Genomic DNA, 12006 nt, shown 5'->3' on the forward strand with positions numbered 1-12006 from the left:
GTGCCCACATCCACACCAACAATAAAAAAGATCAACAACAACAGTACAAAGACACATATCACAGTATATTTTAGTTTTAAATTTTAAATCAAGTATTTGGGGATTTTGTTTACCTGACCAAAATTTATTCTTAAGAACAACAGGCTGAGCCCTGGCTGGTGTGGCTCAGTGGATTGAGTGCTGGCCTGGGAACCAAAGTGTCGCTGGTTCAATTCTTAATCAGGGCACATGCCTGGGCTGCGGGCCAGATCCCTGGTTGGGGGCGCGCAAAAGGCAACCACGCATTGATGTTTCTCTCCCTCTCTTTCTCCCTCCCTTCCCCTCTCTCTAAAAATAAATAAATGAAATCTTAAAAAACAAACAAACTTTTTCTGTCTTAAAAAAAAGAAGAAGAACAGGGTGTTAGGGTGGAAAATGTGTGTTTAGAAATGATACAATCAGTGCAGTGGGGCTCATGTTAAGCAAGGTTATAAAAACCAGACCTATATTGCTTTAAATCCCATTTTCCCTCTAAACTGTACTTTTTGTAGGACAATCAATTTTTATAAAGTAAATAATTACAAACCTAAATTCACATTACGCTTTCTAGTCATCCGCAACTTAATCAAGGACAGAAACATCAAAATGGAGAATGGGACAACAATTTGATAAGCAATGATTTGACAATCATAGGAAACACAGGTGCTGAATGAAGATATATTCTTGAATGAATATTATACAGCAGGTCCTCAAATAATGTTTTATTATAATGTTGATGAGATGCTGTAGGAACTTTAGTTTTATCTATTAGCTTATGGTAAAACTAGTTTCGTTGTATGTTGGTCTGCTTAGTCGCAGAAACTACCAATGATGTTTAGAACTTACTGTACATTCTTACTGGTTGAAAACTCAGTTATCAACAATTTTTATATGATTTCAGAGTAGGAAGGTACTTTAGAAGTCAATCACAGGTACAGCAGTCAGCTTGTAAGCACTGACAAATGAACCAAGTGATTCATTATAATCAAATTATATTAAATATTCACATATAAACGGCCCTATATAAAATAAAGTCTAATTTCCACCGTTGAAGGACACTACCATATAAACCTAAAAATATATAATAGCTAATCATATGGATATGCCTCTCTTATTCCATGATATGTAATATTTAATACACAAAGATGATTTCACCTATGGCACTATAGAAATAGGTCTCATAGAGACTAAAAAGATTTCATTGTGATATTTTGTGTAATGTTAAGATAATCTTAACATTTTTATTTTTGAAATAGTCTTATCTTCTTTAATATCACTTGCCCTAGGAGGAAACAAGTAAGAAATTCACACCCGCCTCAACTCAAGGTATTTTTCTGAGTTTTGATTATTCAAACAGCAGGAATTCTTCAAATCAAAATAAGCATAATAATGTATTATGAATACATTTTTAGTAATTATATAAACTAAAAAAACTTTAGTAGGTGATTTGATTGGGAACTGAGAGCTTTAAATATATACTCTTAAAAGAGACATTTTAACTATAAGCATGGCTTTTCTTCCTTGGCTGTGATATGTATAAATTTTGTCCTTTAGCTGGGAGTGGGCAATTTAGAGCAATGACCTAATTATAGACTTGCTGCTGCTACAGCTGTCAGAGTGGGTCAGTGGCATCATTAAAGGCTTCTCTAAAGTTAGAGATGTAAAAAAGAAATGGATGCCCTTCTCTAGTAGTCTGAAAGACACTGGCTCATCATAGCTACAAAAGGAGCTAAAATCTTATTTAATTAAAGCTCTAAATATCACATTTTAAGCTTAAATGTTTTTTACTCATCATAAATGGTTCAATTTTGTCTTTCTTTTTACCCCATATCACAAGACATGGTCTGGCAAGAGCTCAAATATAGAAGCAATCAACGAAAGCATCTCAGAAAATCTAAAGTAATGATTATACATTATAAAGTGGTGATGTTCAACATCATGGTTTGCATATGCTTTTTCAAAGGCTTATACAGTAAAAGTACATTTATTTTGGCTCCAGAATTTTCACACATTTTTAAAATTCAAATGCTCACTCCTGAGAGTAATTATAACAAAAAAAATTAAAAAGCAACTGTTCTTTATATGTAATACACTGATACTGATCTTTTAACTTTTCTAACACTGTGTAAAATTTTAGAAAAGCTGAAAGAATATTACAGTGAACACCCATACACATACCACTGAGATTCTACTCTGACATAGCAATCTCTCTATCCACCATCTATCATCTAATCATTCAATGCTTTTCAAAGTTAGTTGCAGAGGACTCAAGATGGTGGAGGAGTAAGTGGAAGCTACACTAATTTCCTCCCAGGATCCATCTGAAATTATAACTAAATTGTAGAGAAATCATTCTGAATAGCCAACTGAACATTAGCTGGAAATAAGGACTTATAACTAAGGACAGACAGAAGCAGCCACATCACCACAACAAGACTGGTAAGAAGTGCAGAGGAGGCAGAGAGGGCTGGCTGGACTCCCACAGGGGACAGTGGAAGTCAACAGATGGAGGAATGCCCTGGAAAAGTGTGGGATCTAAATGCCAAGCCGGGCGCCCCAGCCTACAGCACCAGAACTGGGAAAAGAAACCAGATAACATTCAGCTGTGAAAAGCCGCGAGGTTTCTCTCCGCTAGGGGGTAACGTCTGGAAACTCAGAAAGCTCAAAGGTACAATGCACAAAATTTTGTTTGCGGCCACTTACCCTGGGCTCTGGCAGAAGAAGGGCAGAGTGGACTAGATGCACGAGGAGAATTTGGGACTGGTGGCTCTGAGGAGAGAACTGAATGGACAGCTGCCAGGATCCCTGCGCTGAGTCATTGCCCACACTGCAGGGGCTGTCTTTCTCAGGCAGAGCACTCCCCTCCAAGTGGCACAAGCCTGAGCAGCAGCAATAACCCCACCTATAAGAATCACTCTGCCCTACCCTGTGGAGCTTAAGTCAGGCTGCTCAGTGCAGCCTGAGGCTCTATCAGAGATTAGTTTAACAACAAAGGTGGATCACTGGGTGAAAGACCTGCACTTGGAAAAATTATAAGACACTGAAGAAAGAAAGTGAAGAATTTACAAATAAGTGGAAGCACATACTATGTTCAGGGGTAGGAAGAATTAACATAATTAAAATGTCCATACCACCCAAAGCAATTTATAGATTCAACACAATTGCTACCCAGATTCAATGACATATGATTTCACCTCACACCTGTCAGAATGGCTATCATCAAAAAATCAACAAACAACAAATGCTGATGAAGATGTGGAGAAAGGGAACCCTTTTGCACTGCTGGTGGGAATGCAGACTGGTGCAGCCCCTACAGAAAGCAGTACACAGATGGCTCAAAAATTAAAAATGGATCTGCCTTTTAACCCAGGGATCCCACTTCTGGGAATATATACCAAGGAATGTAAAACACTACTTCAAAAGAATAAAAGCACCCTTATGTTCATTGCGGCGTTATTTAGACTTGGTAAGATATGGAAGCAGCACAAGTGTTCATCAGTAGATGAGTGGATAAAACAACTATGGGACATTTACATAATGGAATACTACTCAGCTGTAAAAAAGAAGAAAATTTTACCCTTTGTAACAGTATGGATGTACCAGGAGAACATTATGCTAAGTTAAATAAGAGAAAGACAAATACCATATGATTTCACTCATATGTGAAATCTAATGAACAAACTGAACCAACAAGCAAAATAGAGATGGGGGTAGTTTAGAGGATGGAGGGACTGAACAAAAAAGGAAAAAAGGACTCATGAACATGGACAACAGTGTGGTATTTGCGGGGGGGAGGGCAGTGTAGTGGGGTGTAAAGGGACTAAATGGGAATGGAAAAAAATACAATATTAAAAAAATTTTTTTAAGAAAATTTAAACAAAAGTATGAAGAATAAAGTAAAAAAAAATGCGGTCACAAAGTTAGTTGCAGATATCACTACATATTACATCTAAGCACTTTGGTATACATATCATTAACTAGGATTCAACGTTTGTTTCATTTGGTACCTTCTAAGGAAAAATTTACATACCATGAAGCATACTTAAATGTATCACTCTGTGAATTTTGACAAATGTTTATGTAACATAAACCCACTCTGTCAAAATACACACCATTATATATTACCCCAGAATGCTTCCCTATAGCCCTTTTCTTCAATCCTTCCTCTTAGAGGCAACACATGTTCTGTTTTTTTCCAACTATAGTATCTGGAACCCTATATAAATAGAATTTTGTCTATTCTACACCTTAGAAAAGGAAGTACTGTATATATTCTTGTGTAAGGCTTCATTCAGCATAATATTTTAAAGATTCATCTACATTATTATATCATAATCTGTTACTTTTTGTTGCTGAATGATATTGTATTTAAAAAATTTTTAAAGATTTTATGTATTTATTTTTAGAGAGAGGGGAAGGGAGGGAGAAAGAGAGGGAGAGAAACATCTATGTGAGAGATAAATGTCGATCAGTTGCCTCTTGCACGCACCTTAAATGGTGATCAGGCTTGCCACCCAGTATGTGTCCTGACAGGGAATTGAACCGGTGATCTTTGGCTTTGTGGAACAATACCCAACTAACTGAGCCACACTATCAGGGCTGTTACTGATATTGTTTTAAATAGCAAACTCCTAAATACGACAATATGGACTCTGATTTTATTTCATACCTTCATGTTGACATCAGCCCCATTCCCTACTAGAAGCTCTAAACACAGTGCTCCATGTGTTGATGCAGCAGCAAAGTGCAAAGGAGTAAATCCTTTTTCATTCTTTTGATTTACATTAGCACCACTGTCTATAAGTTCATTCACTACAACATCTTGTCCATTATAGCAGGCTACATGAAGAGGTGTATTTCCATAGGCATTTGGTTCATTCATCTATTGGGAGGAAAAAAATGTCAGTGTTAAAGTAGTCCTGCTAATTATCACTGTTGTGAGTTATTTTAGTAACACTGTGATTGCAATCAAATTATTAAAGTGAGAAAGAGACATGAATAAATACACAAGTCCTATAGTTATAAAGTTTAAAATAAAGAACATTAACAATAGCATTTTGGTACCAACTGGATTCTGTATTTTAGAGAAAATAATTCACATGTACAATGTCTATCTACTTCATAACAAAACTGAGTAATTCCAAGAGAGATATTTTAGGAAAATATTAACTAAAATAATGTATTTCTAAAAGCCTTCTAGGCACATTTAGAGAATTAACTCTTAAGAATCATTAAAAAAGGAACACAAACTGAAAATTCTGAGATATATTGAGTAACATGCACATTCTTAGCCTTTTCACTTATAGTGACTAAAGATTAACGTTTGTAATGTAGTAGAGAGCGGGAATTTTAAAAATGAGTGGCATTTTTTAAAATACATTTTTGCAACAAACTTGGCTCTAGATATTTTCCAGTCTTACATGTTGACATTTTACCAAAATGAATGTGCTCAAAAAATAATTCATGCAACTCAAGTTTTTCTCTTTTTCTAATACATAGAATGGGTGAAAGTCCACATGACTTTCGTGTAGTAAAGAATTTGACTTTTGCCCAAAGAAATGTCTAGCCTTTGACTTTCTCTTCTGGGAGGTAATAATATATAGCATACCTGATAGGAGTATCCTTTTTTAGGGAGGGAGCTGGCTACACTGGATCTTAAGAGTAGGATTGGTTATATCCGGTGTAGGGAGTAACCACACCATATAAATCAACCATGTGATTTAGGGTGAGGGCTTTGAGTCCCTTGGTATCAATGGACTTAAAGAGACTGAAATCAAAATGGGGGGCGAACGATTAATCAATCCTATGTAATGGAGCTCCAATAAAAACACTGGAAATGAAGCTCAGGTGAGTCTTCCTGGTTGTCATACAGTGATGCTGAGAGAGTGAGGACTCCTAACTCCATGGGGAGAGGCAAACGGAAGCTTCATGTTTAAAATACTCCTAGACTCTGCCCTATGTGTCTCTTCCTTCACTGATCTTAATTTGTACCTTTGCTGTGTAATGAACCATAACTGTGTGTATAATAGCTTTTAGTGAGCCTTTTGAACGATTCTATTGAATTATGGAAGCTGAAGGTTGTTTTCAGAAACCCTGTAAACATTTGGTCAGAAGTAAAGGTGGTTTTGTATGGAGATTGACAGTGCCCTCAAACCTTGTAGATGGTGCCAACTTACCACAACTTTATTTACCATTTTCTTTTCTCAGACACTTGGTAACAGAAATTTGAGGAAGAGAAAAAAATAACATGTAACTTTAGTCAAAGTACCTAGATTTAATCACCAAAAGGTAGGAGACATGGAATAGAGTCTCTCTCAGAGCCTCCACAACTTTGAGATTAAATTTGTGTTAAGTCACTCATTCTATGGTAATTTGTGATGGCAGCCCTGGGAAAGTAATAAATCATGCAATTCGAGCAAATCACTAAATGGCTCAAAATGTGACCACTTATTTCAAAGTGTGTATAAGTTATTTTACTATCAATAAGTTTTAAAAGTTATACCAGAAAGGAACTTCATAGTGATCAGAATCAAGATTCTCTCATTAACTAGATCAGGGTTCTTTTACAGTATTCATGTTACTTTAGATACAGAGCTGTAGGAACCACTGAGTTGAAATAAAACTTTTATCCATTCGCACTCTAAAAGATGCCTAACTGTGTTTAGATTTTTGCAACTTCTCAAGATCCCACACTCTAGTAATTATAATACTTGCTTGCGTTAGGCAAGTGCTTCACATAATCCTTAAATTAAGAGACTATTCAGCTCTCCAGTTCTGCCATATAATCTTTGTCCAGCCAGACTACTAGTCATCTACCCCCTTTTTGTTTGTCTGATCTAACTGCCACCCTCTGGCAGAGTCTTACCCAATCTTTCTAATTTCCTGCTTTTAATGTGTTTTGAAGAACCAGATGAGTTTGTCAGAACTGTACTTAATATAAGAGTAAATATACTCGGGTGAAAAGTACTAAGCCTGCGAATGTTTAAGAATCATATATATTCAGATAAAGCAGCAACCCTTCCTAACTAAATACTTATAGTTGATGGGCAAGTGCCTCTAATTTTCCTGCCTAGCTCTTGCCAATATCCTATAATATAAACTGCTACAGTCATTTAAAGAGAATATTAGATTAAATGGGTAGGTAAGACTAACCGTAACCCAGCCACTTAGGAAAAATAATCCAAGTGTGTCTGATACGCTGGTTACCATAGCTGAAATGGAGCTACAGGGCCTGGAATATGATGGGTAATTAAAACTCATGTCATTCAATCATTCTCTTTTGAAATGTATTTTACCTCTTAATATACTCTAATTATATGTCTTAATCAAATATCAGGGCACTCTATATTACGTAAAAAGACTATGAATATCTGGTTAAAAGACAAAAATATTATTCTATGAAATCATCTTTTAAATCTGAAATAACTTCCACTAACAATGAAATCACAAACATAAAATGCTCTATTTTTTATACTACTCAGTCTTTATACATACATCAACTCCAAGATCTAGAAGGTACTTGACTACACTGATCATTCCACTAGAGGATGCAGCATGAAGAGGTGTGTAAGACTTCTTATCCTTGCATGTCACTTCAGCTCCATGTGCCACAAGTAATTTCACTACTTCAATGTGACCTGAAATGTGTTTATGAAGAAAAAAGATAAGCATATGAAAAATATAATATATAATCCTGAATATCTTTAAAGATTAAAATGCAAATTAACTAGATAATGCATGACAAGTTACCAATAAATCAATTATAACTAGAGAACTGAAGAAAAAAATAAGAATTCAAGATAATTTTGATAAATGTTGATGAGATAATAATTGCAAAAACACATTTGATTATTTTATCCAGTGATAAAACTGCAATCTACAATCCTCCTTTTGTCTAGACCTTGTTATTTTCCAAGGCTGTTTTAATACCCTTTCAAGTTCCGAAGTTAGCTTTCTAAGTCTAATTGTAAGACATTAATTTATGCTTCTCTGCCTTAGTGGAATCTTATACGTGGAAATCTGGGAGTGATGTGGGGTTGTATCTTAAGAATGTTAGGCCTTTAAAAAAGAGTTTAATTTATTTTTAGAGAGGGGAAGAGAGATAGAGAAACATTGAGGTATGAGAGAAACATCAATAGTTTGCTGCTTCTTGTAAGCCTCCAACTGGGGACCTGGCCCAAAACCCAGGCATGTGCCCCAACCGGCAATCAAACCAGCAACCCTTTGGTTCATAGGCAGGCGCTCAATCCACTGAGCCATACAACAGTCAGGGCAAGAATGTCAGGTGTTTCGAACATGCAGCTAAAAATCTCTTTTCCTCTAGTATTTATACCAGGTTTTCTTAACCAACGTGGCTACTCACCCTTCTATTAATCAGGATAGGCTAGATTATATGTACTGTGGTTAATGATCAACTCCCAAATCTCAGTGAGTATAATAGATAGATTTTAGTAAGCTTTTTGGGTGATTCTAGTAAATAATTAGTGTTCTATTTTTTATTAACGTTGTAATAGCTTGGAAAGAGGGCTCTGTTCAGGCATTCAAGGACCCAGGTTTATTCAGCTGATACCATCTCGAATGTGGTTAGTCACTGTGCCAGAAGGGGCAATAGACTGCAGAGTCTCAGAGATGCTGCTGCTTTTCATTAGTCAGAACTAGTCTCAACCCCACCCACCACACATGGAGGCCAGCAAGGGGAACTTGGATCTGGAAGGTGGGAGAACCACTCTTCTCCTTTTACCTCTTTTTGAATTTTATTAGATTAATTAGATTACACATGCCTTCTTCTCCTTCCCTTATTTTTTCCAACTCTGCCTTTGTTCGTGGAATTTCTTCATTGTGTGGGATGTTCTGCTTGGATGTCTCTTTTCAATCATTGCTACCAGTAATCCTTGAAGGCCCATGTCAGTCCCCATCTTCCCTGACCAACCATCTCTCCTCCCTAGAAGTCTTATCATCCAAAAGCACCATCTATCTGTAAATACTACCCACCAAGCATATAATATCTTGCGATGCTTCTTAAACTTGAATCATTATCGAACACTTTAACTACTTTTATGTATTAGCTCCCCAGATATATATCTTCAAAGGCAAATATCACGTGCTCTTATGTTCTACTTCTTGCTATATTCCATGGGGTTGAGAAGAGTGTTATATACAAAATAGGCACTCAGTAATTATTTGTTACATTAAATAAATTGCTCACAATCTTGTATTTTATATCCCTTCACAGGGAAGCATATTAAGTTAATAACTACAAAAATGAGGCCATCAAACACAGTCTTCCTCTCTTATAAGAGTAGGTCAGGATACCACAAGCTGCACAAAGAGTCAAACAGATTTAGTTCTTTATATATAAATAATCAATTAAAGGGGATACTTCCACCTATTTTTCCCCCATCTCAATATGCAAAAGAAATAGTTGATATTTTTAGGAAAAAAAACAAAAGAATACCTATGAAACCATTAGGTGACAAATTAAAAGTGACTATCACAGAAAAGCAAGAATTGGAAGAAAAGATCCCTTACTATACATTACTTTCTGGTGCATGACTCAAGAAGACAGCTGCTTGGGGTCACTGTAATGCAGTAAAATCAGGACTTATGACACCCAGGAGGCTTAAACATAAACATAGTTTTTAAAACTGGGCAAATGCATATTATTCAATAATATGCCAAAAAGAAACTAAGTTCTTTTGATGTTTAAAATCAGAAGGCCCATGATACAACATACTGGAAAAACTGTTCAAAATCAACACATCACTTCAACTACATGACACAGATCATATTAATGGTGCATACAAACTAGTAGATTCCTGGAAGAATAAAGTTCCCTAACACCCATTAAGCCCTATTTTAAAAGGGGTTTATGCATAGGCAAATCTACAATCTTAAAATTGGCAAGTACTGGGTGGGCCAAAAAGTCTGTTTAGTTTTTTCCGTAAAAGACACATCTCTCATTTTCACCAATAACTTTACTGATTTGTACTCTGAGTTATGTTGGCTGTCTCCCGCTATTGGCTTCTAGTGGGCAGAGGCCAGGGATGCTGCTAAACATCTTCCAATGCATAAGACAGCCCCACAGCAAAGAATTATCTGGCCAAATGTCAACAGTACCAAGAAACTTCGCAAACCACTTTTGATCAGTCACAGCATCTTCTCCATACACTATACAAATCTTTTTTGTTTGCATTTCAGTTTTGTTTTTACCTTTCTTGAATAATAAAAGCATAATATGGCAAAAATGTTGCTCATTTTCTTCCATCTTCTATAGTAAAAATGGCTGCACAAAAATTCATCAATTTTGTTGTTCTTTTTTGTTTTTTTTTTAATGCATGCTGATATGACTGACAGCTACAACAATACAATCTAACAAAATTGTTTCAAATGAAGTTAAAGACCACTAAACACTACTACAGCCATCACATGGAAAAAACTAAAACTTTTGGGCCAACCCAGTATTTATTTAAGCATATTTCAGAAATATGGTTGAACTTCTTTAGTGGACCATTGAAACCATTAACAGAGGCCTTTGCATAGTCATTTTGGTATAACTTATTTAAAAGAAAAAAAATAAAGTTCTACAGTGAAATCAATGATATTGTTCTAGCTAGGTGAACCATGTGCCTACAAGTATGTGTCTTTCTTGTCAACTTATAGAATGATGCTACCAATGGGACTAGACTTCATTTAATTCATCTAGATGTATTTTTAGAAGAAGGCATCCATTTGACATGCATGATATACATAATTCTGTAGTCAATAACAATATCATTTTAAAAAATTACATCTCTATAATGTGAATCTGATAAATGTAATTGCTATATTTTAGGAATTTTGAAAATTTCCTACATTTTTCTTTTGTTCATGAATGTATAAGAAAAGTAAAATGAGCTATGTTTAGAATTTGTAAGTTTTTATGGAAAGGAAAGGAGGAAAAAAGTGCCATTTGAAATCCACTCAAATTGCGCATTGCTTCAAGAAGAAATAATGTAATGAGGTGCTAATCAAGGCAATTAATACTTATTCAGTGGCTTCTATGTCAAAGTCATCATGGTAAACTGACCTGAGGTAGAACTTGGTTGGATAGTGCTAAAAGTACTGAAAGCGATAGAAAAGATGAATATGTAAATGGAATTTTAAATGAAGATCCATGTTAGGAGCAAAAATGGGGTTTGGAGTGGGAAAATGACCAATTCATTTTGGGGAGAGAGGGTTCCATAACAGCATGAGGATAAGAGGAGAGCATAACAGAGAAGTAAGGGAGCACTGACCAGGGGCCAGAAGGCCAGGGCAAATAAGGAAGCCCAGGAGAAATAAATTACAAGATGACTACATGTAAGCCTCATGTCTCTTACACTGACATTGACAGATTCTCTGACTCTAACCTAGAGGTGACAGTGATCTAGACTTAAGGTCCATTAGGCCAGTCGAGAGCTCCCTACTTTCATTTGTTCAGCTCTCTTTAATCCTGAATGCCTAGGACAGCTGAAGAGTTTTAGAAGCTAGGTGTCAATACTCCTCTCCACGCTTAAAGGAAGGAAGGGACAGGGAAAGAAGAACTATGTATTTCTGAATGTTTATGCTCGAAAGTTAAATGGACGGTGAGGTCCAAGAAACACAGAATATTTTTTAATCCACACGTAGTCTGAAAAGTGATACTTAGTGGATCAAGGAAAACAAAGCCTTCCGAAGGCCCATGAGATACACATACCTAGCTATTTTGGGAGTTCCATTTTAGAGATAAATCTATAGCTCTGAGGAGGGAACGTTAGAATGCCATAGGAGACTTGCTTCTCCATGTGCACCTTCAATTCACAGAACAAAATCGCCCATTACAGAACTAGAGGCACAATTCTCTGGTATGAGAAAAATACCAAGAGACCATGATTTTCAGCTTTTGGTTTTCAAAATAGGGACCAACTAACAACGATATTAGCTTTCATTTTTTACCTTCCTTTACACCCACACTAATGGTCAGACCTGCAA

At 36.0% G+C, this 12006-nt stretch overlaps 1 protein-coding gene across 6 annotated transcripts in view; it reads right to left on the minus strand.

The window, feature by feature from the left end:
- Positions 1–12006, minus strand: part of ANKRD28 (ankyrin repeat domain 28) — a 180851-nt gene that overhangs the window by 38672 nt on the left and 130173 nt on the right. For all 6 annotated transcript variants that reach the window (XR_016512417.1, XM_090284361.1, XM_090284362.1 and 3 more), the window contains 2 exons: positions 7513–7655; positions 4688–4900 (listed from right to left, as the gene is read on the minus strand). Coding sequence is in view for 5 of the 6 variants with exons in the window: in XM_090284361.1 (XP_090140487.1) it covers positions 4688–4900; positions 7513–7655 (356 nt within the window). In the remaining variant the exon portion in view is untranslated. The remainder of the gene's footprint in view (positions 1–4687; positions 4901–7512; positions 7656–12006) is intronic.

This window comes from Furipterus horrens, unplaced genomic scaffold (assembly GCF_987537825.1).
Source record: "Furipterus horrens unplaced genomic scaffold, mFurHor1.1.pri manual_scaffold_7, whole genome shotgun sequence".
Lineage (NCBI taxonomy): Eukaryota > Metazoa > Chordata > Mammalia > Chiroptera > Furipteridae > Furipterus > Furipterus horrens.